The 26,531-nt window shown below is 35.9% G+C and overlaps 6 protein-coding genes and 1 long non-coding RNA gene across 10 annotated transcripts; 5 read left to right on the top strand and 2 right to left on the bottom strand.

Annotated features, from left to right (window-relative positions):
- The first annotated feature begins 1,119 nt into the window (after window positions 1–1,119).
- On the top strand, window positions 1,120–6,249 carry LOC127265303 (cellulose synthase A catalytic subunit 5 [UDP-forming]-like). Of its 3 annotated transcripts, XM_051295046.1 has the most exons (15): window positions 1,120–1,622; window positions 1,800–1,995; window positions 2,110–2,324; window positions 2,412–2,514; window positions 2,590–2,749; window positions 2,826–3,092; window positions 3,183–3,528; window positions 3,613–3,750; window positions 3,834–3,959; window positions 4,044–4,256; window positions 4,342–4,615; window positions 4,691–4,887; window positions 4,979–5,196; window positions 5,274–5,329; window positions 5,409–5,548. In XM_051295046.1, exons 1-14 carry the CDS (start codon window positions 1,542–1,544, stop codon window positions 5,326–5,328), a joined length of 2,589 nt encoding a protein of 862 aa, XP_051151003.1. In that variant the 5' UTR covers window positions 1,120–1,541; the 3' UTR covers window position 5,329; window positions 5,409–5,548. The 3 variants fall into 3 exon arrangements, with proteins under 3 accessions (XP_051151003.1, XP_051151001.1, XP_051151002.1); XM_051295045.1 differs by having other exon boundaries at window positions 1,122–1,622; window positions 4,979–5,329; window positions 5,409–6,246; XM_051295044.1 differs by having other exon boundaries at window positions 4,342–4,887; window positions 4,979–5,329; window positions 5,409–6,249.
- Window positions 6,250–6,270: 21 nt separating this feature from the next.
- Window positions 6,271–9,321, bottom strand: LOC127265305 (MDIS1-interacting receptor like kinase 2). Its single transcript, XM_051295047.1, has 2 exons — window positions 6,775–9,321; window positions 6,271–6,699 (listed from the first exon to the last, which is right to left on the bottom strand). Exons 1-2 carry the CDS (start codon window positions 9,305–9,307, stop codon window positions 6,347–6,349), a joined length of 2,886 nt encoding a protein of 961 aa, XP_051151004.1. The 5' UTR covers window positions 9,308–9,321; the 3' UTR covers window positions 6,271–6,346.
- A 2,507-nt stretch (window positions 9,322–11,828) lies between these two features.
- LOC127265319 (uncharacterized) lies at window positions 11,829–12,361 on the top strand. Its single transcript, XM_051295070.1, has one exon. It carries the CDS (start codon window positions 11,859–11,861, stop codon window positions 12,168–12,170), a length of 312 nt encoding a protein of 103 aa, XP_051151027.1. The 5' UTR covers window positions 11,829–11,858; the 3' UTR covers window positions 12,171–12,361.
- Window positions 12,362–15,403: 3,042 nt separating this feature from the next.
- LOC127265322 (uncharacterized) lies at window positions 15,404–16,541 on the top strand. The gene has a single exon (XM_051295075.1). The coding sequence runs from the start codon at window positions 15,502–15,504 to the stop codon at window positions 16,447–16,449; it is 948 nt and encodes a 315-aa protein (XP_051151032.1). The 5' UTR covers window positions 15,404–15,501; the 3' UTR covers window positions 16,450–16,541.
- Window positions 16,542–18,407: 1,866 nt separating this feature from the next.
- On the top strand, window positions 18,408–19,244 carry LOC127265203 (uncharacterized). Its single transcript, XM_051294909.1, has one exon. It carries the CDS (start codon window positions 18,408–18,410, stop codon window positions 19,242–19,244), a length of 837 nt encoding a protein of 278 aa, XP_051150866.1.
- Window positions 19,245–19,439: 195 nt separating this feature from the next.
- LOC127265293 (L-ascorbate oxidase homolog) lies at window positions 19,440–25,256 on the top strand. Of its 2 annotated transcripts, none has more exons than XM_051295032.1 (9): window positions 19,440–19,554; window positions 21,225–21,296; window positions 21,396–21,957; window positions 22,067–22,176; window positions 23,063–23,333; window positions 23,411–23,513; window positions 23,720–24,431; window positions 24,653–24,731; window positions 24,821–25,256. In XM_051295032.1, the coding sequence occupies exons 3-9, from the start codon at window positions 21,823–21,825 to the stop codon at window positions 25,031–25,033; spliced, it is 1,623 nt and encodes a 540-aa protein (XP_051150989.1). In that variant the 5' UTR covers window positions 19,440–19,554; window positions 21,225–21,296; window positions 21,396–21,822; the 3' UTR covers window positions 25,034–25,256. The 2 variants fall into 2 exon arrangements, with proteins under 2 accessions (XP_051150989.1, XP_051150990.1); XM_051295033.1 differs by lacking the exon at window positions 19,440–19,554 and adding an exon at window positions 20,693–20,744.
- On the bottom strand, window positions 24,901–26,128 carry LOC127265294 (uncharacterized). Its single transcript, XR_007841935.1, has 2 exons — window positions 26,048–26,128; window positions 24,901–25,340 (listed from the first exon to the last, which is right to left on the bottom strand). It is a non-coding gene; the product is annotated as an uncharacterized LOC127265294 (long non-coding RNA).
- Window positions 26,129–26,531: the final 403 nt, after the last annotated feature.

Raw genomic sequence — 26,531 nt, 5'->3', positions numbered from 1 at the left:
AATTAAATGAAAGCATCATCACATGGCATTGGCACTGTGTCTGTGTACTACTACTATTACTGCTGTTTGTGTGTTGGGGATGCCAACCCAAATCGTGCCAAAACCAAAAAGCTAGAGTCCCATTTTGGCACATAAAAACTATCCAACAGCAAGTGCAGTTTTGTGGGGTTTTAATGGCATCATCGCCATCGGATAAACTGACCCCTTTGAAGCAATGCAGCCATTGCCAGCTGCTTCAGTACTGTTCGGACATGGTAGGGTGGGTTGAACCTTCTGACCATGTCCTCCTCCTTCACCTTCTATTCTTTTAGGTACACTTACTACATTTGCAGATTAAGCAGGAAAGTCCCACAAAAAACAAGTGTGCCTAACGAATGGATTACCTCTAATGAGAATGCCAAATTAGGGCACGGCACTGATCTAATTAAATTTACAGATACGGATTTTCTTAATTTTTATCAAACAGTAATAATAAAAACAATTGCTTCAAATGCTGGGGAGTGACGCCATTGTCATGTGACTAAAAGAGGAACGGAGCTCTTACCTTGGGTTCTTGAATTTATTATAATAATTGCTTTGGTAAAAGGCAAAGATTCATTTTTTATTTCCTAAAATTTTGGCCCTCAGCGGATTTGGTCGAAACAAAGAAGAAAAAGTGAAAACTTTTCCACCATAGTCCACAAGTTTTATCCCAAACTATTTTGTTGGTATGCTTAGTTTGTGTTGATCTCCGCTTTTTGTAAAACACAATATGAATTATGAAGCAAACCAAAAGGCTAACAAACACCTTCGTCGTCATCATCAAACCACCGACGAGTTTTCATTATAACATAAATGTGGTGGAGAAGGTGATCGGTGTTGTTCATCATTTCGATTCTGGGCTTGCTTTTCTTTTCATTTCCTTCTTCTGTACGAACATTTCTTCCAACATAAGCGTTGGGTGAACCTTTTCCCAACTACTCTATTTATTGTAGTTTGTTCTACACTACACAACTCGTCTTATTTTTCCTTGTCTGTCAATAGAAATAAATAATAATCATAGTAAAAAAAATAATACTATTATAAATGTCTTTGTCGTACTCGATCCCTTTTTCTACCCCGGGTATTCGATTCATCCCTGACCTGCTTATTAGAGAGAGAGAGGGGAAGAGAGAGAAGGGTTACCCTCAAGAAAAGAATCAAAGGCAATTCACGAATTCAGGGGAAAACACAGAGAAACAGTCACCACTAGAGCCAAGAGAAGAGAGCTCTCATTCTTTGGCCCACATTGAAATATTGAATGCACCATTGTTTTTGTTCTTCTTTTTAGGTCTAGTGTTCTCTCACTTTCAGTTCATTGTTTAATGAGAAGAGCTTCAAGTGTATAAAAGAGAAGAGAACAGACAGACAGACTCCTCTACATCTCTTGCATTCTTTCTGGACGTGTGCATATTTTTTCTCGCCAAAGACATGATATTCTTTCTTCTGGCCCTCTCTTCCCACTGGTTTTGAAGGCTGGGAAAAGAACAGTTCTTGAGGGATTCTCTTGTTTCTTACTGGGTATGGATACTAAAGGGAGGCTTGTAGCTGGTTCGCACAACAGGAATGAGTTTGTACTCATCAATGCTGATGAGATTGGCAGAGTGAGTTTTCAGAATATGTCATTAATTTCTTTACACGAATTAATGTTCTTTTTTATATTTCTTGTTAACTTCTGGTCGATTGCCCTAAGTCAGCATGTATAGTATTCAATTTGTTATTTCTTCCTGAAGAGCCTCGTTCTGTTCAATTAGCTCAAGTTTCATTCTTTCTGTCCGCAGGTGACTTCGGTGAAGGAGTTGAGTGGACAGATCTGTCTAATTTGTGAAGATGAGATTGAATTAACTGTTGATGGGGAGCCTTTTGTTGCCTGCAATGAATGTGCATTCCCAGTTTGTCGACCCTGCTATGAATATGAAAGAAGGGAGGGTAATCAATCCTGTCCTCAGTGCAAAACCAGATACAAGCGTATCAAAGGTAATAATCGGTGTGTCTCAATGTCTGCAAGCAATACCTGTATTTGGGGCACATTTATGGAATACGATTGTTCGGGATTGAGAATACTTGGTTAACAAGCAATGTTGTAATCAGGAAGTCCCAGAGTTGATGGAGATGAAGAGGAAGATGAATTCGACGATTTGTGTAATGAATTTGATTATAAATGTGATGAAATGAGGGGTAGAGATCTCCGGCATGTCACCGAGGGGTTTAATATAGGACGATGTGCCTCTGGAATCACAGTTCCCTCAGAGATGGAAGGCTCAGCTATCAATCCAGACATTCCTCTCCTTACTTATGGCCAAGAGGTTGTTAATCCACCTCAATATTTTCATCGTTCTTTTTCTTAATTTTGTTCTATTTTGTATGTTAAGATAACATTTTTCTTGGTGAAGGATGATACAAGTTTTGCAGACAACCATGCTCTCATTATTCCCCCTTTTGTCGGCCGAGGAAATCGTGTCCATCCTATGCCATTCTGTGATTCGTCTATGACGAGTGAGTTTCATTTCTGAATTGTTGTTTGGCTATTGTAAATGGATTGGATGTTTAATGCATCTGTTAATTTTGCAGTGAAGCCGCGCCCGATGGATCCTACAAAAGACTTGGCTGTGTATGGATACGGTACGATTTCATGGAAGGAAAAAATGGAGGATTGGAAGAAAAATCAGAACGATAAACTTCAAGTGATCAAGCATGGGGCAGATACAGATGGTGTTCATGATTTACCAATGTAGGTCCACGCTTTCTGATTCGATTGTTTCAATACAGGAATGATCATGATATCTATTGTTGTACTAAATTGACAGGATGGATGAAGGGAGACAACCACTTTCTAGGAAGCTCCCGATTCCTTCAAGCAAGATAAATCCTTACAGAATTATCATTCTTCTCCGAATGGCTATTCTCGGATTGTTCTTTCACTACAGAATTCTTCACCCTGTCAATGATGCCTATGGATTGTGGCTAACTTCAATTATATGTGAGATATGGTTCGCCGCATCATGGATCTTTGATCAGTTCCCAAAATGGTTCCCGATTGAGCGAGAAACATACCTTGATCGACTCAGCCTCAGGTACAAGTGTAAACTGCCATTTGTGCTTACAAGTCATGACTTTTACGACATTTCAATCCATTTTTATTGACTGTTGATTATCTTTTGTAGGTATGAGAAGGAAGGGAAGCCATCTGAGTTAGCTCCCGTTGATATATTCGTTAGTACTGTGGATCCAATGAAGGAACCTCCACTCATTACTGCAAACACAGTTCTTTCTATACTTGCTGTGGATTACCCAATCGACAAAGTTGCTTGCTATGTCTCTGATGACGGCGCCGCAATGCTGACATTCGAAGCTCTGACCGAGACATCAGCGTTCGCCAGGAAATGGGTCCCGTTCTGCAAGAAATTTAGAATAGAACCTCGAGCGCCCGAATGGTATTTTGCACAGAAGGTCGATTACTTGAGAGACAAAGTAGATCCAACATTTGTTATGGAGCGTCGCGCAATGAAGGTATATATTGCTACATATACTTGAGTTGAAGTTAGATCTAGCTTGCCTTTGTTTTAGCAACCAATGCATATTTTTATGTCGTAGAGAGAATATGAAGAGTTCAAAGTTCGAATAAATGGATTGGTTTCCAAGGCACAAAAGGTTCCTGAGGAGGGTTGGACAATGCAAGATGGAACTCCATGGCCGGGAAATAATGTCAGGGATCATCCGGGAATGATCCAGGTTAGGACAACTGTAATAACAATCTTTCTACGATGTTGTTGCCACTTGAACTAAAGAATCTACTACTTTGTATGGCTTGGCAGGTATTCTTAGGACAAAATGGAGTTCGGGATATTGAAGGGAATGAGTTGCCAAGTCTTGTATACATTTCCCGCGAGAAAAGACCTGGATTCGAGCATCACAAAAAAGCCGGCGCCATGAATGCTTTGGTGACTGTTATTCTATCTTTCTGGTATTGATGTTTTGCTTTGCAAAGGATTGGTTATTTGATGTAAGATCTTTTCTGTTTCCAGATACGGGTGTCGGCTGTTATCTCGAATGCTCCCTACATACTCAATGTTGATTGTGATCATTATATAAATAACAGCAAGGCACTCAGGGAGGCAATGTGCTTCATGATGGACCCTCAATCTGGGAAGAAGATATGCTATGTCCAATTCCCACAAAGATTCGATGGAATTGATCTGCATGATAGATATTCGAATCGCAATGTGGTTTTCTTCGATGTACGTATAGTTTCTTGAGCTCGATTTGCAAGAATTGTATTTGATGCATTTGTGGTAAGAATTTTGATGTCTTTAATGTTAACAGATAAACATGAAAGGGCTTGATGGGATCCAAGGTCCGATTTACGTGGGAACAGGATGTGTCTTCCGAAGGCAAGCACTATACGGCTACGATGCTCCCAAGAAAGTGAAACCCCCAGGCAAGACATGCAATTGCTGGCCAAAATGGTGTTGTTGCTGTTGTGGATCGAGAAAACCGAACAAGAAAGGGAGATCGAAGGATAACAAGAAAAGGATCAAGAACAGGGAAGCTTCGACTCAAGTTCATGCACTTGAAAACATCGAGGAAGGATTAAATGGTGAGAAAAAAATGAACGTATGGACCATTTTTCTTTTTAATCGATTCACTCACTTGAACACGTTGTTTATGGCAGGACATGACAACGTTGTTTCACCCCTCGAGCACCAGATCAAGTTAGAGAAAAAATTCGGACAGTCGCCAATTTTTATTGCATCGACACTTGTGGAACAAGGCGACATTCCTCTAGGCTCATCATCGGCGTCACTCCTGAAAGAGGCTATCCATGTCATTAGCTGTGGTTATGAAGACAAAACAGAATGGGGGAAGGAGGTGTGGCCTAAATCGACAACTTATCCTCATTAAAGCTTTTGTTTTGTTTTTTTCCGATTTAGGGATCAAGCTAACGACTCTTTATCACTAGGTTGGATGGATTTATGGTTCTGTTACCGAAGATATCTTAACCGGGTTTAAGATGCATTGCCACGGCTGGCGATCAGTTTACTGCATCCCCAAAAGACCTGCATTCAAAGGATCAGCTCCCATAAATCTTTCAGATCGATTACATCAGGTTCTGCGATGGGCCTTAGGATCTGTCGAAATTCTCTTGAGCAAGCATTGCCCTATTTGGTATGGATACAGGTGTGGCCTCAAACCACTAGAGAGATTTTCGTACATAAACTCGGTTGTCTATCCATTGACATCCCTTCCCTTGATAGCTTATTGCACATTGCCAGCAGTTTGTCTTCTCACCGGGAAATTCATCGTCCCTGAGGTGAGCCGAGCTGTCCTAAATCTTTTTTCTAAACGGCGCGCTACATGTAACTCAGCTGACGGTATTTTATTAAACGCAGATCAGCAACTATGCTAGTATAATTTTCATGGCCCTGTTTATATCGATAGCTGCAACGAGCATTCTTGAAATGCAGTGGGGAGGAGTTGGAATCGACGACTGGTGGAGAAACGAGCAGTTTTGGGTGATTGGTGGCGCGTCGTCGCACCTGTTTGCTCTAATCCAAGGCCTGCTAAAGGTTCTGGCGGGCGTAAACACAAACTTCACAGTTACTTCGAAGGCAGCCGACGATGGAGAGTCGTCTGAGCTGTACCTGTTCAAGTGGACAACACTTTTGATTCCTCCCATGACTTTGATGATCATCAACATCATCGGCGTCATAGTTGGAGTTTCGGACGCCATAAACAACGGATACGAGTCATGGGGACCTCTATTTGGGAAGCTGTTCTTCGCATTTTGGGTCATCGTTCATTTATATCCTTTCCTCAAAGGTTTCATGGGGAAACAGGACAGGCTTCCTACCATCATCGGGGTTTGGTCGATTCTTTTGGCTTCTGTGTTCTCGTTGCTTTGGGTTCGCATCAATCCGTTCGTGTCGAGAGCCGGGATCGTTCTTGAAGTCTGCGGGTTGGACTGTGATTAGAGAGTTAGATGATTGTTTGTTGTAGATACAAAAGAGAGAGAGCAAGAAGCCACATTTAATTTATTCTGTTGTTCTTGCAAGGTCTTCATTTGTTCATTCTTGGGACAAATCTTGTCTGTGTTTTTGGGCATTTCATTAGGTATGTTCCCATGTCAATAATGGCATAGGGCCATGGTTTTGTAATACAGAAAAACATCCATTTTGGTGTACGAACAGCCATCGTTTTCCCTAGGGATGGCCTGCAATGCATTATCATCAATTATTTAAGGTTGACAAAAACCTCAGAGAATTATTTCTCCATCAATGCTGCTTACATTACATTTCAACAATGTAATAATTCAAGAACCTCATTTTATCTACAACTCGTGAAGGTTACAAAGGTCAGCTATTCTAATGAAAGTGAGTGACTCACTTAACCGTGACTTCTCTGTAGCAAGATATGCAGAAAGTTGTTGAATCGATGGCCGAGATTGCGGAGTTCGATAAAGACACCGTAGGGCGAACGCCACGACAGCCGCGACCTCTCCCACCATGTCGCTTTCCGGCAATGGAAGCCGAGGGTCGAGTACATCTCTCAACAATGTGTCGCTGGCACCGGACAAGAATGGCATGAAGTTTCCGGGATGTCGCCCCATGATCACTTCTAAGGCCAAAACTCCAAAGCTATAGACATCGCACTTCTCGTTCACTTGCATTGTGAAAGCGAGCTCTGCGTTACACGAAATGAGCAAACATTAACAATTATTACAAGTCGCGGATGAAGAACAGATGATTTTAGGCGTACCCGGCGCAGCATAGCCGAAGGTGCCGGCAAACGAAGTCCAGTTAGAAGATTCCGGTTTCAGCCACTTGGCAGTGCCGAAATCGGAAACATGAGCCTCTTGATCCCAATCCAAAAGTATGTTCTTGCTCGATATGTCGCGATGAACCATAGGAGGCGAAACATCGTGGTGCATGTAATGTAAGGCCCTGGCAACTCCAGACACGATGTTCACCCTCTCGATCCAGCCGAGCTCCGAAGCTTTGTCATCATCAGACAGCGCGGTCATAAGGCTTCCACCTTCCAGAAGCTCGTACACTAAAAAGGAATGCCGCGAATGCGAACAGAAGCCAAGTAGTTTGACAATATTTCGATGCTTTATCTGTGTTAGAGCTTGAATTTCACTTGTAAAACTTTTGGAATTCTCGAGTCCTTCGTGTAGTTTTTTTACTGCAACAACTTTTCCATCGTCTAACTCGGCTTTGTATACGCTTCCAAATCCTCCCGTCCCAATGCAATGCTTAGAATCAAAATCTTCGGTAGCTTCAATGATGTTTTCGTACACCATTTTTCCATCGTAGCTCCAAATTGCAAACAAGTTTTTACTCGGATCATTTACATTAGCTTCGACATCTTTCTTCTTTGATCTCGAATGTAAGAAAATGGCGATAGCAGCAACCGTGGCGATAAGACAAGCTCCGACTACAGGCACTATTATTGCAACCAAGTCTCTTTCGTGCTTTCTCGATGAATGGCATCGTTGCAAGCCTGTAATATTACCACACAAACCTTTATTATTCTTCACATCATCAAACTCAGCGTCACGAAAGGCTTTCGATTGGGGAAGAGGGCCCTCCAATTCATTGTAAGAAACATTAATAGAAACTAAACTTGAAGTTTCTCGAAAGCTCCAAGGGATGGAACCAGACAAGAAATTGTGGGAGAGATTTAGTGTCTCGATGCTTCGCAACTCTCCCAAACTTAGCGGTATCTCACCAAAAAGCGCGTTCTGGCTCAGATCAAGAACTTGTAAGAAGCTCAACTCCCCCATCCCTGTTGGAATAGCTCCATCAAACCTGTTAATGCTCAAGTTCAAAACTTGAAGATTAATGCACTCTGCAACCTCAATTGGAATTGCTCCATCAAAATCATTTCCAGCTAAGCTAAGCTCTCTGATATCATGAAGGTTTCTAATTTCCACAGGAATCCTGCCATGGAGTTTGTTATCATTCACCTTAAGCCTATACAACAGGGGCAAGCTTATAAGGCTTGTGGGAAGAGTTCCAACTATTCGATTTGAACTCAGGTCCAAAACCTTCAACTCAGACAGATACCCAAGTTGATAAGGAATGGTTCCCGAAATCATATTGTTCGACATTAACAGGCCGTTTAGAATACTCGAAGCTCCCCATAGCGGAGACACTTCACCAGTGAGGTTGTTATGGCTTATATCTATGTAGAACAAATTCGGATAGGCCCCGAAATGATCAGACACATTTCCTGTAAGGTTGTTACCATAGAGAAGAAGAGTGTACAAGCTAGAACAGTTTCTCAAAGTCTTAGGGATATTCCCTTCGAATTTATTGGTATGAAGAGACAGGTTCCTAAGCAATCCACCAAGACAAACATTCTGCGGCATTCGGCCGGTGAGATTGTTGACACTCAGTGTCATAACTTGCAGATGTGTCAAGTTATCGAATTCTACAGGTACTTCACCACTCAAATTGTTCATGAACAATCTCAAGTCCCTAAGGGCCTGCAAGTTCCCAAACTCTGGAGGTATTCTAGACAACATATTAATCTGCAGACCCAAAAGTTTAAGATTTGTCAAGTTACCTATGGAAGCAGGAATAGGACCTGTGAAACTGTTATCACAGAGTGCCATGGATTCAAGAAGCCTCATATTATCCCCAATTTCATTAGGGATCCGACCAGATAACTGGTTATTACAGAAGGAGAAGCTTCTAAGCTCTGTCAGATTGGTAATGGAAGATGGGATTTGCCCTGTCAGCATATTCTGGTGGAAGTTCACGTCGATTAGGAACTTCATATTGGTGAATAGCTCAGGAACTTTTTCGGTGAAAAAGTTGTGATCGAACCAAAGAACTCTCAAATTTGACAGGAAACTTATCTCAAATGGAATGTTCCCTGAAAAAGAGTTTCTTGAGACATCGAAGTGGTGGAGCTTTGTAAGGTTTCCGAGGGCAGGTGGGAGAGTGTCGTAGAATGAATTATTGTACAGATCGAACGTAATCAGATGTGGTAAGGACGAGAAATCGAGATGATGAAGAGTACCCACGATCCCTTTGTGGGAGAGATTCAGTTGGGAGATTCTTCCATTCTGGCAATCGATGCCTAGCCATTGACAAGGGGTTTCTGCAGAAGCATTCCAGGAGTTGAGAATTGGTTGGCTTTCATTGTCAAGACTGGTTTTCCATCTCAAAAGTGCAGCTGCTTCGAGCTGTTGTTGATTAGTGTCTGAACTCATAACAACAAATGGAAATGGAAATTGAAGTGATGTGCAGAAGAGGATTATTGTGGTAAGTGAAGACAACATGGATGTGTGTCCTGTAGGTGATGGCATTGTTGATGTTTGTCTGATTCTGGCTTGAGTTTGTGTTTGTTTATATAGATATCTTTGTAGATTCGAGTACTGAATGAAATAACTGTCGAAAGCGACGAGTTTGACTATGTATGTAACTAACTGTATGCTCAATTATATATCTAAAGGTTGAGGAAGTATAGGATGATAATAATTTCAGCTACACTATCAAAGTCAACCATTTCGATTTTTTCTAGAGGTTAAGGACGTAAGTCAATGGATCTCTAATAAGAGCATTAACTTTTTGTTTTATGAAATAAAATAATTAATTTTTATTTTCTAAATTAATTCTCTTTAATTTAATCATCTATTATCATTTTTCTATTGTTTCATTTTATTTAAGAATTTGAATTATTGAAAAAAATAATGACAGAAATAAAAAATAAAAAAAATAAAAAAATAGTAGTCGATATAAATATTTACGAAAATTTATTATAAATAAATAATCGTGAAAATTTCAAAAATATTTATATAAAGAAGTGCTTGTACAGTTGTACACTCTTTGTGCATGGCCTAATTCCAATAATAGCCACGCTAATATTAATTGTAAAATTCCCCAATTTTGTATGAACAGTAAGATCCAAATCAAAATCATGTTTGGGTCTAATCTTACAAATTTTTTTTTTATTTTTATTTTTAATTAAAAAGTATTTAATGGGCTACACTAGACATCTTCCTGGATATGTTTGGTTTACTTGCCGATCATTTTTAGGCTATACTTTATTTTATTTTTATAATTACATTTGTTTTGTAAAATAGTTTGAAGTAGAGCGGGCAATGGGTCGATTCGTGTCGGGTTGAATATTTTAAACGAGTTTAATTACTCAGCTCGTTTATTATCGTGTTGGGTTCGGGTTGACTCGTATATATAATTAAGTCGAATTTTTTTATTCAAATTAAATAATTTTTTGTTGCGTTGTCGTTGTTTAGTTTTTATTAGTTTGAGCATAAATTAGGTTGAATTATTTAAAATTGAACTTAGTTTAAATTAATTTACGAGAAAATTAATAAATTATGATTATTTTACATATATAATAAATATATTAATCAATATTAATATATTATAATCGAATTGTCGTGTCGGGTTTGAGTTGAGAATCTCAATCCTAACCCGACCCGTTTATTATCGTGTCGGGTTCGTGTCAACCCATATACATAATTGGATTGAAATTTTTGACTCAAATTCAATTATTTTGTGTCGGGTTGTCGTGTCAGGTCAGTTTTTGTCCGCTCTAGTTTTAATGGATATATATATATTTACGTGAACTATAAGAAAATATTTAAAAAATAAAAAAAAACGACTGCGTGTAATATATTATTTTTTTTTTTTGGAAATGGTGTCTTTTTTGCAAATATAACACACCTTATATATTATTTGGGTATGTTTCTTTTACAAGATTTTTTCAAATTATACTATTTAGATTTTGTATTTTTTAAAAAAATATATTTTTTAGTCTTACAAAATATTTTACTAAATATTATTTTAATACCAAATTCAAATCAATTTTTTCTAATCTCAACCAAAAAAACACACTCTTTATGTCCCGAAAATTATAGTATTATTTTTTTAATATTTATTATATACATAATTTTGACAAGTAGAGAAAGTAATATTTTATTTTTATTTTTTTAATAAATAAATATATTTATATATTTTTTGATTTTTTTATAAAATTAATTTATATTAATTATATACTTGTATTATATAAAAGTTATTTTATAAAATAATATTAATATTGAATATATTTAATGAAACTATAATTTTAAAATATTTAACTATATATATTTTAATAATCATAGATAAAATTTGAAATAAATCTTGTCAAAGTAAACTTCCAACTACAAATCAACTATTAACAAAAAACACTCTTACTTCCTCATGATTTATACATGCATATATATATATACACAAATATATATGTGTGATCACCAAACCCCTACTTGAGTTGAGCTTCCATTGGTGATTTCTAGCGTGAGAGCCGAAAGCATGTGCCCTTTTCTTTTTGTTCTCTCTCTCTCTCTCTCTCTCTCTCTCTCTCTCTCTCTCTCTCTCTCTCTCTCTCTCTCTCTCTCTCTCTCTCTCTCTCTCTCTCTCTCTCTCTCTCTCTCTCTTTAATTATATATATATATATATATATGGATATGTGTGTGTGTGTGAATTGAGAAAAGCAATGAACAAGGAGGAATGGAGGCTGCCCCACACATGATGATTAAACCCTATATATATTGATAATGAAATGTAGGCATAAAAGGGTAATGTGTAATAGTAATTTAGTTGCTTTACACATGAGAAAGAGTGTAAACACAAACTGGGTTCATAATAATAATAATAATAATAAAGCAGAGTTAGGCTGCCAAAAAATCAGGACTCAGAATATATATATATATATATTTATATAATAAAAGCCAAGCCGACATGAAACCGCCAACTTTGGCTTTTGTTATTTTTGAAAACTTTTTAACATTTTATATATGTATAATTTGGTTGGATTAATTCGTGAAGGAGATGGAGAAAAGCGGCAGCAGGTCATACCCTCGCTACTACTGCTCATCGTCGTCATCCGAATTCGGGTTGGAGAACCGGGCCAACCCGCCCTACACCTTCAACGGGCCAAATGGTGCAACTGCAAAGGCAGGAGGTACTACTGGCACTGGCACTGATCCAGCAGCAGCAGAAATGAAGAGGAAGAAAAGGATCGCTGGGTACAACATGTTGGGCACTGAAGGTAAGCTCAAGGCTTCTCTCAGAGACACTCTCAACTGGATTAAGACAAAGGTTCATATTCATCACAACACCCATCGTCGTTACGATCTATGATCGATCCATTTCTTACAATAATATCCATATCCATATCATATCCATCCACGTCTTTCTCTTCTCTTGTCTTGTCCATCTCATCTCACCTCAGTGATGACGATGATATGTATAAACTGCTAGAAAAATAAATAAATATAATTAATGATCTTGTTCTTGCTTCCCCGTAACCTCTCTGTGTGTGTGTTGTGAATTGTGATCGAGGACCCAATTAATTCCTCTATCTATCTAGATAACTATTTCTATTTTTAATAAATTTATTATTTTTAAATTAACTTTATAAATATAAATTAATTTAATTAAAATTTTAATTTTTTATAAGTAAGATCCATTTAAAATATTTTTATTTTTATCTTTCTCATTAATTAACCAATATTTGTATATATCTTTAAAATTTTCATTTATTTATATTATATAAAATTTTATTCTCTACCAAATCAAATTCATATATTTTATTAAAATTTATTGTTAAAAATATTTAAATACATATTTTAATTTTCTTCAATCATTAAATAACTAGTCCATGCTATCTAAATAATTAATTTATACTACCTAAATTGTTGTGACCAAATAAAAGCTTATCTTTGCTGGGACTAAGAAAATATTAATTATACATGTAATATATTTTTATTTTTTTTTATATAATATAAAATTTATGTTTTACAAAATAATATATTCATATTGAATATATATTTTATTTAAATATACTTTTAAAATATTCAAAACATATGCTAAATTTAAATTAATCAGATATATATTATGTCATAACTAAATTTAAAATTAAATAACATTTCATTACATATTTAATACTTCTTCGTCCCAATACAATAGTCTTGTTTATCATTTTTATTCATCTAAAAAAAATAGTATTATTTCCATAAATACTCATCTCACCATAAAATTATCCATATTTTTCATTATTATTATTATATAAATGTTACTGTTTTTTTTACTAATACACTCGTAAAAGTAAAAAAAAAAAATAAGAAGTTTTTTACTCATATTTTTTTATCAAGTATCAATATAATATCAATATTCCTTAAATCTCGTACCCAACTAAAAAAAAATCATAGTTTTGGGACGGAAGAAGTAGTAAAATCACATTTACAACTATTTCAAAACTTCAAGTTTGATGATGTTTTAGGTTTGTTACTTAATTTTTATTTTTTGTTTTATAAAAAACCTCTGGTTAAATAATAGAGTTATGAAATTTTAAAAATTTAGAAATGGTAACAAATCAAGGTTTGTTTATCTTGTAAAATAGTTTAAAGATTTTTTTTTTAATGTAAAGTATATAAAATTAGGTAGATAATATAAAAGTAATGGACGTGTATAATATATTAAATTTTTTGAAAAAAAATATTTTATTTTTTAACAAAACAAACAAACCTTTAATATTTTATACTCCTTCCGTTCAAATATTACCATTTTCTATTTTCATCTGTTCCAAAAATAAAGTTACAATTTCCTAATTTAGTAATTGTACTATATACTTAACATAATAAATACTCTTTCAACTTACAATATATTACACAAATCATTACTTTTATATTATATCATACTAATAAGGGTATTTTTGTCTTTTTTGCTACAATTCAATATAATACTAATATTTAAAAATCTATGTGCAAAAAATAAATGCTACCCTTCCAATAGACGGAGAGAGTATAATATTTTATAAAAATAAATAAATAAATTTGATGTGATATTTTAAAGAAACACTAATGTTACTATTTCAAAATTTTCTGTGTAAACCAAAAAACCATAAAATATCGTTTCATAGTGTGTAGCCTAAAAGAATCTGCCATTATCCATTTAGGGTAGTTTTGTTTGTGGAATTGGATTTTTTATTGAGATTTAAATGGTAAAAATTGTGAATTGGATTAATAGAATGATATGAAATAAGTAGATATTGATGATATTTTGAATATAAAATTAATTTTTAATATAATATAAAGAAAATAAAAAATAAAAAATAAATATTTAATTTGATATTTAAAAAAATAATAAATAATTAAAAAATGAAAAAATTTAACAAAAGAACACATTAGCTCAAAAAAATTAATATATATATATATATATATATATATAACAAAAAAAAATAAAAGCTCAATGGTTAGGGGGTGGGCTCAGGTCCACACCAAGTCGCCAATAAAGATTGCCTTGGTTGGCATGAAATAAATGAAAAAACAAAAACTAATAATAATAAATAAAATTAATTTAGGGTGTGTTCGATTGTAGGATTTTATCAAAATTATACTATTCATCCAAAATTTTTCTCTCAAAAATATCAAATCAAACCCCTATTTTTTATTTTTTATATTATACCAAAAATCAATTTTACATTCCAAACATCACATCAACACTTATTTATATCACATCATACAACTATTCAAATTCAAAATTTTTACTATTCAAATCTCAATCCAAAATCCAAACCTCCAAACAAACACACCCTGTGTGTTGTTTCAGACGAGTTTTGGAGAAATTTGAGTTTGATTTTGATTTTTATTTGAATTTTGGGATGAATTTGAATTTGTATGTTTTTTTGTGTTTAAGTTTGGTTGAATTTGAAGAGTTTTAATGTGTACTAATTTGATGGTAATGAATATAATAATATAAATATGTATTAATTTGTATAATTTGATTATAAATTTTTATTATACCTATATATATTTCTAAATTTTTATTTATTTGTATGATAAAAATTTTATTTTCTACAAAATGATATATATTATATATTTTTTATTAAATTATAATTACTATAATATTTTTATATTTATAATTTTTTTTAAAAAAAATAAAAATTAGGATCTTCCCGCTACCGCCAATACACCCATAATCTCTCTTTAAATAACTAAAAATTCATTTCTAAGTAATTTATACAAGGGTTCAAGATATTTAGGGTGTATTTGATGTGGGTTTGGAACTTTAAATTTAAAATTTTAAGTAGCATAATGTGATTATATATAAATAGATATATTAGATATAAAATAAATTTATAATATAATATTAAAAAAATAATTATTTAATTTGATAATTTTAAAAAAATAATAATAATCTTAACAATAAAAATTAAATTTACTATAAAACCCACATATCTTAGGATTTTCAGGATTTTCCAAAATCTTAAAATATTTTCGTATATGCTCCGTATTTATCTAAACAAATTACGACTTCTTTAAATAGCGCGCACCAGAAGCCACCATACGTCCACAAGCATCTTCTTCCTTCCCTTCAATTTCTTTTCGCAATTTCTCTCCGGCGGTTTACTTCTCCCTTTTCTCCTCTCCTGCGTTGGGAACGAATTGCTGATATCTGAAGTGCAGTAAACATGTCTTACGACGGATATGGCTACCACGGATCATCCTTCGAGCAAACCTACCGGTGCTATCCAGCATCTTTCATTGAGAAGCTGCAAATCGAAAATGGCGACAAAGTTATCATGCCTCCTTCTGCTCTCGACCGACTTGCATCTCTTCAAATTGATTACCCTATGTTATTCGAGCTCCGAACTACTGCTACTGAGCGTGTCTCGCATTGTGGAGTTTTGGAGTTCATTGCTGAAGAAGGTGTGATTTTTATGCCCCACTGGATGATGGAGAATCTGTTGTTAGAAGAAGGAGATATTGTGCGTGTGAAGAATGTTTCACTTCCAAAGGGTACTTATTTTAAACTGCAGCCTCACACTAGAGATTTCTTGGATGTTTCCAATCCCAGAGTTGTCTTGGAGAACTCACTGAGGAACTTTTCTTGCCTGACCACTGGAGATAGTATTATGGTGGCATATAATGATAAAAGGTATTACATAGATATCGTTGGGACGAGGCCATCGAATGCAATAAGCATCATTGAAACTGATTGTGAAGTGGACTTTGCCCCTCCTCTTGATTACAAGGAACCAGAAAAGCCATCCCAATCCATTCCAGAAAGCAATTCTTCTGTTGCAGATCAAGAACCTCCAGTTGAAACTGAACCCAAGTTTAATCCATTTACTGGTTCTGGGAGACGTTTGGATGAAAAACCTTCAAAAGCCCAGCCTCAGCCTTCTTCATCTTCGTCGTCTGGTTCTGAAGACAAGACAGTCATGCCGAGCAGCAGTTCTAGCTCACAAAGGACTGGTCGCCGATTTCAGGGAAAGCTCGTCTTTGGCTCAAATGGCAATAATGGCACTCGTGAAACACAGAAGGATACTTCGAAGGACGCTAAGCAAGAACCCCCTAAGAATGAAGATCCCAAGTTCCAGCCCTTCACAGGGAAGAAGTACTCACTCAAGGGTTGATTTTATTGAACACTTCTTGCTTTATATCCCTAACTTAGATTCAGTATATTTAAATTTAAATTTTTGTACACTTCTTAGCTTTATATACCTATCAAGTCTGTTTTATATAGGAATTTTGATTTGTTGATCAATATAATGCAATTTTTGAATTTTTATAAAATATTTTTACATTTATCAGATATTATTCTTTTCATTGATTAGATATAATACATCAATCCATTTTTTCCGAGTACATTCAACCTTTGTTTATGATTTTATAACAACTTTTCAATTTTGCATAGTTCATGTTATACCATTTAGGTGAGTTTGAAGGGATGTTAAAATAGTTTTTTTATTTTATTTTTTTTTATGACTAATATAATGTAATTTTGTAGGTTTCATAAAAGATTTTAACATAAAAAAATAAAAATAAAATTGTTATATTATTTATACAATTTTCTATATTTCACGCTTAAAATTTTCTCCAATGAAAACACACCCTTAATAACACAAGATTATACTCTTCTCTCATGCAAATCAAACACACCCTTAATAACACAAGATTCTACTCTTCTCTCACAAAAATCAAACACACCCTTAATAACACAAGATTCTACTCTTCTCTCTTGATAAAAATGGTTACAAGGACACACAAAGTTCTGAATTCACTGCTCACAAATCACACAAAAATCTCTCAGTTTTTTTTCCCCCAAAAGATATATGAAAACCTCCATTTAATCACATAAGGGGGATCCTCCAACTCAGCTTGTCACATATCGAAATTTTCAGTTCAATGGGCTTTACAGACAATCAGATAATCTGGTTCTGGTGTTCCTCCGGATTAAACAAAATCAAGTGCCAACGAAGAGCAATCTTCTCTGTATCATCAGGATAATCTCATGCATTATTTGAATCAGACAGAGTCCATGCTTGGAGGATCCATTTGGATCTCAGATCCTACTCAGGGAGAAGCCCAACTGAAATAACTAACAGCCTCACATGGCGTTGAAAATGGAACTGCACTGTAAAGTTCAGAATCTGAGGTGGCAGGCAGAGCATTCAAGAACCCCCCTACCCTCCCTACCCGGTGTTTTTTTATTCTTACAGCTTGGCATGACATGACAGGGTCAGGGAGGCCTAAATGCACATTTTCAGGGAAAAACTGGTGCAATAAGAAGAATTATCAATGATAAAGAGGTGTTCTTACCATTTGTTTTGTGAGACAGAATTCTTTAACATTCTTAAATAATTCAAATATGCTGTTAGAAAACAATTAGTTACTTACCATAGAAAATCAGATCAACAAAGTGACGATGCTCAGCTCAGCTCACACACATGGCGATGTTCCCCATCCCCTCTACATACAAATCTTATGACCAGAGCCATTTCTGAGATCTTCACATTCCCTCTGTTTTGTTTAATTTCATTTCGTTTCCAGTATAGTGCAGATGATATCTATTGTCTCCTCCACACTGCATTCAATTCGCAATGAGACAAAGGGGAATGGACATTATCGCCTAGATGCATGAATGCTTCTTTAATTTAATCATCATCTAATTTTCTCTGTCTTGTCCACACATTCATCCATATTCTATAATATTCATTCATTCTCCTATTTAATTCGATCAAACATTTCTAAGACCATAAACATATGGAATTGATCAAGTACAGTCTGTACGTTCTACACTGTCAATTATATATTCAATGCATTTTGCATAACTTCGACTTTTTCTTAGTATATACACATGAAACACCGACTGTCTCTCTTGCAGTAATATATATATTACACCATATCATAAGATTTGTCTGTTTGCCGGTGAAAATTGGAACAGACAACATTAAAAAACGCTAATCTCAGCAGCCCATATTGCTGCATCACATGGAAAAACATCAGCCGCTGTCTCACTATATATACAATCCCCAAATCGCCATCTCCAAATTCATCAACTGTGACTGAGCTTTTGCTTTCATCTTCAAAAATGGCGCTGCGTGGTTTCCAAGTAAGGTCAATCAGCTTGCCTTCAAGGCTACATACCTTAAAATCCACAAAAATTGAATGTCAGCTACAAAAGCTAAAATCATGGCACAATCCCAGTTCCCTTTCCCCAACAGCTCCAGTCACCTCAGAAACAGTCCAATCAGGTCTTCTAAGTCTCGCGGGTTTGTGCAATTCTTTATCCGAAATTGATACCACCAAACAATCGCTGGAGGACTCCCTGGAGAACTCAATCGAGCTGATCGACTCGTGCAACGCGATTAAAGAAACGATCTTGATGATCAGGGACAACGTGCAATCCCTCCAGTCAGCATTGCGGCGCAAGGGTTGTCTGGATGCCGACATCCAGCACCATATATCATCGTATTTATGCTTCAGGAAGAAAATGCACAAATCCGTGCAGAAGAGTGTGAAGAAGCTCAAGAATTTGAAGCACAGCAATGCAGATGGAAATTTCTGGAAGTTTCTGACAGGCTATGCGGTTGCACTTTTCAGCAGCGTTTTAGAGTTGCTGTCCAGGCCTGTGACCAAACAGGGAAGTTGGTCTCTGGTTTCCAGGCTGATGCTGGCGAAATCATCGGCCTCTGCAAGAGAAAACAGTGCCGGTAATGAAATGGGGAGAGTTGATTTCGCCGTGAGATCTCTCCAGGGAAGAATCAGAGACAAAAGTGTCACGGGTTTTGATGTGCAGCTGGTGCAGAAGGGACTCAAAAATCTGGATGACGCCATGGAAGGAATTGAGATTGGACTGGAGAGATCGTTTAGATCGTTGGTAGAAATTAGGGTTAAACTCCTTAACATTCTGACTGATCGTCTTTAAGACAGATCTGAAATTTTGATACTTGACTTTGTAAAGAACTGACATGAACACAGATACGAGGTTTTGGGTAATATACATTGCATTTGTAAAAATCAAATCTTTGCTGAAAATTGGTCAATTAATAATTAAATAATGAAACAAAACTAAAATCGGTATTGTGGCTCTTGAAAATTTAACTAAATTCGCTCTGCTCGAGTAACGATTTCAGATTCCATTTAGAAAGTAAGACGGTTTCTTCCTCGCCAGCCTTCTGAATCGTGAGAAACCTTGCGAGCCCTATGGTAACCAAACTGTTCTCGACGGGTTAAAGGTAGGAATGTCGACGAATTTGCGTCGCAGTTTGTGTTTCTGGATTGAAGGGGTAACTTCTTGGTGTAGTGTTTGTTGGAATTTTGATGCTAATTTATGGAATTCGATGAATTGTTGAGTCTCTGTGTGTAGTTAGTCTGCGTGTATTCATTTGCTACTTTTGCACTCACTGGTGCTTGATTAAGTTTTACTTTTCATGGAGATTGCGCTCCTCTGTCTGCAATTGCTTGCCTCTGTGAGCATATCATGTTCGACGAAATTCCTAAAAGAGTCGTAGATCAAATGCCGATTGAGTCAATTGGCCTTAGAATTGATTTGGAAAAATGATTCTCTGATAATAAATTGTTATTATTTAAATCAAAATGGGTATTTTGTGTTATTTTTCCCTCGCGTGTTCGTTCACTCAAGCAAGCTGCAGGCTGCAGCACACGTCTGACTATGTGTCCAAACTTCATGGTTCGAAGAATCGATTAAGATAATATTCCAAAAGCAAGAAGTATTGAAGAAAAAGAAGTCAATCTTGCTTACAGAAAATAAGAAAATACAAAAAGGTGATCTTGAAAGTGTGGAAGTGGAAGTTTGATCTAAAGAAGAGCAAATGTGAAGCTTGTCGAAATAGTCAAAGTGCAATCTGTTTGCTAATCACAATTTCTTCCTAGATTAGTGTGATTTGGATGTCTATGATAGAACTTGAATGATCGATTGATTAATTGCACGTGCAAATGTTTGAATGTAATTGGGTCACTATATCGGTATTCACCATAAACATTAGTAAGGGAGATCTTTAAATAATTATCAAAAGGCATAAAACAGAATCCTATTAAGGGAATGTCTCTAAAATCTCTCTCTCTATCTCTCTCTATATATATATTTTTTTACCAAACTGACAAATTGAGGTCATCGCCACACACCATAAGCCTCACTTTTGCAGTTATGCACACCTTTTAGTTGCTTTAGTTTTTGAGTTGGGTAGGAGTATCATACTAGGAAACCCACCCAATTGTTGTGACACTGAGATTCAGGTTACAAGCATGAAAACTTGATCTCAAAACCCATTATTAAAAGGCTGAAGGCTTGGATACTTTCTTGCTATTTGATCATGAATGTATCAGCCATGGCTAGTATGTCTTCAGTTATTAGTTCTGTTATATTATCTTCTTCTCTGGTAGAGACGAAGCCCCTTGAATTCAGGTAGACAGTGTACATATTACAAATGTCAAGTTTCCAAATCTATGTTCTTTCTTGCTGCTCTTTAGCATGGATTGTAGCTATTGTTGCTTCATGATTGTGAAGGTGATATTCCCATCATACTCATTGTCAATTTGCTTTGGAATTCACTAAATATTTGTATTGATCATGTGAGGTTGTAAACTTACTTCCAAAATGTGTTGTTCAGCATGGGTAAACAACAGAAACTTAAATCATTATTTTTAGGCAAAATTAATTACGATCCAATTTTCGTTTGAAAATTTTGCATCATGATTTAAAATCGTATAAGACTTTGTAGTATTATATGAGAGTATTTTTCCATTTTCTAAAACTATAGGTAGATTATAAGCAATTTTGATTTATGTTTATATTAGTTTCCATTGTAGCCAAGCATGTGAATAGAGTTTCGGCCGGCTCCACAACCTGATCATTTGACAATTATGATTGCTGCTGTTATTGCAGGCTGAGTAAAATTCATTGCAGAAAGTGGTAAAGCTGTTCCCAAGAAAAAGAATGAATCTTCTTCTCTTCAAGGTAAAACTTTTTAACTTTGCAATGTTTCCCCTCAGGTCTATCCTCTGTGTTTCTGAATATGGAATTAGGCATATTTACAGGAAGGATTTCCAATTGCAGGGACAAGGTGAGAGAGAAGAACACGGTATTACCACATTCACGCGGATTGGTCCCATCCCATCCCCAGCCCGGCTGTCCTCTCCTTAAATGATTCTTTCATCCTTAATTAATTTTCTTATTAATATCCATTATCATACCTTCCAATTTCACTGCTTACATTAATACTTTCTTGTTTGTTTGTTTTAGATTACATTAACCATAGCCCTTTAAGCCGGCACTTACCAAATCTATCTTTTGCTGGTAATTTTACGTGTGTATACAGCTGGACAGTGTCCACACTTGTTGACTTCTCCATTGGTTTTTCCCCAGAGACACGGGCACACATTCTTCAAATAAATACCCCTCTTTCATTCTGACCATCTTCTTCTTCTTCTTCTTCTTCTATCAGTCCCTCATAACCATTCTCAGTACTTCTCCCCCCTCCAAAATGCAGCATCAGCAGCAGATAAGGTTGTCATTTCTGTTAGTGTTGTTTGCCTTATGCGCAGCAGATGATCCCTACAGGTTCTTCACTTGGAATGTCACTTATGGCACTATCTATCCTCTTGGCGTCCCTCAACAGGTTTTCCTTCTGCGTTCTCTGGTTTTGTGCTTGGATTTACAGTGTGATTCCAAGATTGTGTTTTTGCCAAGATTGTGTTTTTTGATTGTGTGTGTGATTGTTCTTTCAGGGTATTTTGATAAATGGGCAGTTTCCAGGTCCTAATATCTTCTCAGTAACCAATGACAATATCATTGTTAATGTATTCAACAGCTTGGATGAGCCTTTTCTCATTCACTGGTAAGAACACTACCCAGTATTGATCTTCTTCTCACTATATTCTTTTTTATGAACCTAGTTAATTTGCAGTAGATCTGTTTTCAGACAGCATAGTAAAACATTCTAGCCTCTCTGAAAATTAAAAAATAATAATAATAAAATGCTTGATTTGATTACCTTTCAATATATGTGGTGAATCATAGTAGTTTATTTAGTGAAAATGAAATCTTGGCATTAGAGAGTGAAGACAGACATATGGCAGGTATCGAAATTGACAAGATCTAATTTGAATTTTTGTCACTGTTCTTTATGTATTATATTAGTAATAAACAAATGCATATGTATAAAAATAAGAATAACATATACTCACCTACTAAAATAAATGCCATTAAATTGGGTTTTAATCATTGCGCCATCTCTATGTTAGGAAAGTACCAGATTTTATACAAAATGGACTTCAATTTTGATCCCGTTTCCTCTGATTGTAAAATGGGAAAAAAAAGAAAAAAGAAAAAGAAAGCACATGGATTTCCATTTAATTAAATAAAAACAAGTCACATGGGATGGTTTATCTGTCTGGAGGCATCTCTTTCCCCAAATACAAACATCAGTGAGGGTCCAGACCAGTACAGTGTTTTCATCTCACACAAATCATAACATATATTGCCTTATTATTACATATATACAGTGAAAAAACATAATATGCAAAGAACTGCTAAATTGCTTTGCAGCAGCTGTAAACAACTGGAAAGTTGTTATTCTTGATGTCTCCTCATCTATCTGTCAGGACAAGAATTAGGATTCGATTGCTTATATTGACACAGTTATTTTATAAGTTCCTGTTGTGTGTGGACATGGTAAATTAGTTGAATTGGCTGAATTATTATTACATCGATCGGTCGAACAGGAGTGGGATTCAGAACAGGAGGAACTCTTATGAAGATGGAGTTTATGGAACAACATGCCCTATTCCTCCTGGGAAGAATTTCACTTACATTCTTCAGATGAAGGATCAAATTGGGAGCTTCTTTTATTTCCCATCCTTAGCTTTCCATAAGGCTGCCGGAGGTTTCGGAGGCATTCGGATTCTTAGCCGGCCTCTTATCCCTGTCCCATTCGATCCCCCGGCAGATGATTTCACTGTCCTGATTGGAGATTGGTACAAAGCTAATCACACTGTGAGTCATGCCTTAACCTGGATTTAACCGAATTCCCTGTCCAGAATTTTGTTTTATGATTCTGCTTCTTTTTTCAGAGTTTGAGAGCCATTCTTGATGGAGGCAACAAATTGCCTTTCGTCGATGGAATCCTCATCAATGGCCGCGGTCCGAATGCTACTTCTTTCACAGTCCAACAAGGTGGCTTTTTTTTTTTTTTTTTCTCGTCCTGGCATTCTTGAATGTTGGTTGATTCTCGTTTATAAATATATAAATAAATATATGATATTTATTCCCAAAGATTAAAACTTTTATGTGATACGGTCATTTACATCATCTAACATCGAGAACCATGTGTTTGTTTCTTACATTCTTGGCATTGACACCATTGTTGGCTTTTCGAACAGGGAAGACGTATAGGTTTAGGATATGCAACGTCGGGTTGCAAAACTCGCTCAATCTCCGGATTCAAGGGCATAAGATGAAAGTTGTCGAGGTCGAAGGAACACACACTTTGCAGATCAGCTACTCCTCCCTCGACATTCATCTCGGACAATGTATGTCTGTTCTTGTAACGGCCGATCAGCCCCCTCAGGATTATTACATTGTAGTGTCGACCCGGTTCTCGACTCCCATCCTCCTGACCACCGGCTACCTTCGCTACTCCGGCTCCAATCGCCCTGCCTCCGGACCCCTGCCAGGAGGACCAACCACCGAAATCGAGTGGTCCCTCGATCAGGCTCGCTCCATCAGGACGAACCTTACAGCGAGCGGACCAAGGCCGAATCCGCAAGGCTCTTACCACTATGGCATGATCAATACTACAAGAACAATCAGGCTTTCGAGCTCTGCCGGACAGGTTAACAACAAGCAGAGATATGCGATCAACAGCGTCTCCTTTGTGCCGGCTGATACCCCTTTGAAACTAGCCGACTATTTCAAAATTGGCGGTGTTTTCCGCGTTGGGAGCATACCTGATTCGCCTACTGGTGGAGGGATATACCTCGATACGTCGGTTCTTGGTGTCGACTACAGAGCGTACATTGAAATTGTATTTATCAACGACGAGGATATTGTGCAGAGCTATCACCTCAACGGATACTCGTTCTTCGTAGTCGGGTAAGCACTGTGTTAAATTATCATTATTTATTACAGGGTCAACCAACGTGTCCTTTCGTGTGCAAGTGAACGATAACGAATGGGGGACGATGGGACTCGAATAAGGACGTCCGGCTCTGATCATTTCACTTAGAAGTTTAAATTTAAAGAAACACGTTAACCATTGCACATACCACATAAATTTCTTGACAATCCCCTTACTAATGTGATCGATGAATCAGAATGGATGGAGGGCCATGGAGTTCGAACAGCAGGAACGAGTACAATCTTCGCGACGCAGTCTCGCGGTGCACGGTTCAGGTGAGCTACAGCATAGACATTAGAAAATCTTTCAGTGATCGAAACAGGGGTTCGGGTTTCTCTTAACAAGATGTCTTCTTACATTGCAGGTGTATCCCAAGTCATGGACAGCCATTTATATTCCTTTAGACAATGTAGGAATGTGGAACCTCAGATCGGAGTTTTGGGCTCGGCAGTACCTCGGACAGCAACTGTATCTAAGAGTTTACACGACGTCAACCTCGTTCAGAGATGAGTATCCTATCCCGAAGAATGCTCTGCTCTGTGGCCGAGCTAGTGGCCGGCGCACTCGCCCTCTCTAAGCTAGCTCCGGCTCCGGCGACAGAGGCGAAACATAAGCATCGAAATTGAGATCGAAGACCCAAGCAAAGCCATAAGGGGATTGTTGTTCATTATAATTTTTTTAAGAAAATGTCGAATGATCTTAGCTCAAGGTCTTACATTCTTTGAATTTTGCATTGATGTTGTATCAATTTATATACCATTGGCGTTACTGTTATATTAATTATTGCTTGGTATTGGGTTTGGGTTTGGGTTTGGGTTTGGTTGTTATTTACAAACTTCTTTAACCTCCTTTCCCCCTTGCTTCACTTGTTTGTAGTTTATTAGCTATAGAGTAAAGCAGACTGTTAGCAACTGAAGCTGTCAAGATGATCCTAAGGTTACGTTGGAACTTTAGCGTTATTGTGTGTAAGTCTAATGTGAAATAACAATTAATAGAATGTATACGAGGGAGTACTTCCCGTAGACCCGAGTTGGAGTTGAATGAAAGAGATCATATGTACGTGTGTGTGTGTGTGAAATATCAAAAAAAATTCATTAATTTTAGTTCTAATATAAATAAAAATATCAATTTTAATTCTAATATAAAAGAATTCATTCATTTTAGTAAGACAATGAGTGATGTGGACTTAACAGATTGACGTGGCAACTAATCTGAAAATTACACAAGTCATGAATTGAGGATGATGTATTATGGAAATTGAATTTAATATTATATTTAATATTTGGAGGACTTACTATTATTTGATAAAATCTGAGTATAAAAGCTCAAATATATATATATATGAATATGAATATGCATATCATTTTTATTTGTATTTTTATTTTTACTTATGTAGAAAATTAACTTTATTATTATACAAAAGAGAGTAATAATAATAATTTATTATACAAAGATATTTTGAAAAAAAAAAAAAAAAAATTCATCCACCATATTTTCATATTATATTTAAATAGTAGGATTCACCGATTATGAAAATTGAATTTAATATTGTATTTAAAATGAATAGATGAATTAAATTAAATTAAATTACCTGGAATAATTGAATTGGATGCGATCTTGAAGAACGAACTTCATTCCATTCCATTCTTTTTAACGGATAGATCGATCTTCATCACAAGTAAACCTTTTTTTCCTTGGTGCATGCGTCTCGAACAGAACATATCAGAACAGACAACCAACAATTGATATCAATTATATAATTCGGTATTTGCAGTTTCTTTTTAACAAGCCTTGACCATTGCAATCAATCCAATTAATATAATATATATTTAAATTTAATTTATATTAAATTAAACAAATATATAACAAACAAACACACCCACAAAACTCAAATAATTTTATTATACCGTATCAGCAAAGTTATTCCAATTTTAAAACATATTATTGAAAATATCATTATACAATCAAGTATTAACAAAGTTATTTCAATTTTAAAACATATTATTGAAAATATCATTATACAATCAAATATACACGACAGTAAAAAAAAATATAAAAAAAAATATTTTTTTTAT

This window comes from Andrographis paniculata, unplaced genomic scaffold (genome assembly GCF_009805555.1).
Source record: "Andrographis paniculata isolate CXL003 unplaced genomic scaffold, ASM980555v1 Contig72END, whole genome shotgun sequence".
Classification (NCBI taxonomy): domain Eukaryota; kingdom Viridiplantae; phylum Streptophyta; class Magnoliopsida; order Lamiales; family Acanthaceae; genus Andrographis; species Andrographis paniculata.
The sequence above is the reverse complement of the archived record's forward strand: the minus strand, read 5'-3'. Positions and strand labels throughout refer to the sequence as shown.

Coding starts and splice junctions, on each gene's coding strand:
- LOC127265303 (XM_051295044.1), top strand. CDS start 1,542: ATGGATACTAAAGGGAGGCTTGTAGCTGGTTCGCACAACAGGAATGAG. Junction 1,996..2,109: donor CAGATACAAGCGTATCAAAG/GTAATAATCGGT, acceptor TGTTGTAATCAG/GAAGTCCCAGAGTTGATGGA. Junction 2,325..2,411: donor TCCTTACTTATGGCCAAGAG/GTTGTTAATCCA, acceptor TTCTTGGTGAAG/GATGATACAAGTTTTGCAGA.
- LOC127265305 (XM_051295047.1), bottom strand. CDS start 9,307: ATGTTGTCTTCACTTACCACAATAATCCTCTTCTGCACATCACTTCAA. Junction 6,700..6,774: donor CTTCGGCTATGCTGCGCCGG/GTACGCCTAAAA, acceptor CGTGTAACGCAG/AGCTCGCTTTCACAATGCAA.
- LOC127265322 (XM_051295075.1), top strand. CDS start 15,502: ATGTCTTACGACGGATATGGCTACCACGGATCATCCTTCGAGCAAACC.
- LOC127265203 (XM_051294909.1), top strand. CDS start 18,408: ATGGCGCTGCGTGGTTTCCAAGTAAGGTCAATCAGCTTGCCTTCAAGG.
- LOC127265293 (XM_051295032.1), top strand. CDS start 21,823: ATGCAGCATCAGCAGCAGATAAGGTTGTCATTTCTGTTAGTGTTGTTT. Junction 22,177..23,062: donor GAGCCTTTTCTCATTCACTG/GTAAGAACACTA, acceptor TCGGTCGAACAG/GAGTGGGATTCAGAACAGGA. Junction 23,334..23,410: donor GGTACAAAGCTAATCACACT/GTGAGTCATGCC, acceptor TTCTTTTTTCAG/AGTTTGAGAGCCATTCTTGA.
- LOC127265319 (XM_051295070.1), top strand. CDS start 11,859: ATGGAGAAAAGCGGCAGCAGGTCATACCCTCGCTACTACTGCTCATCG.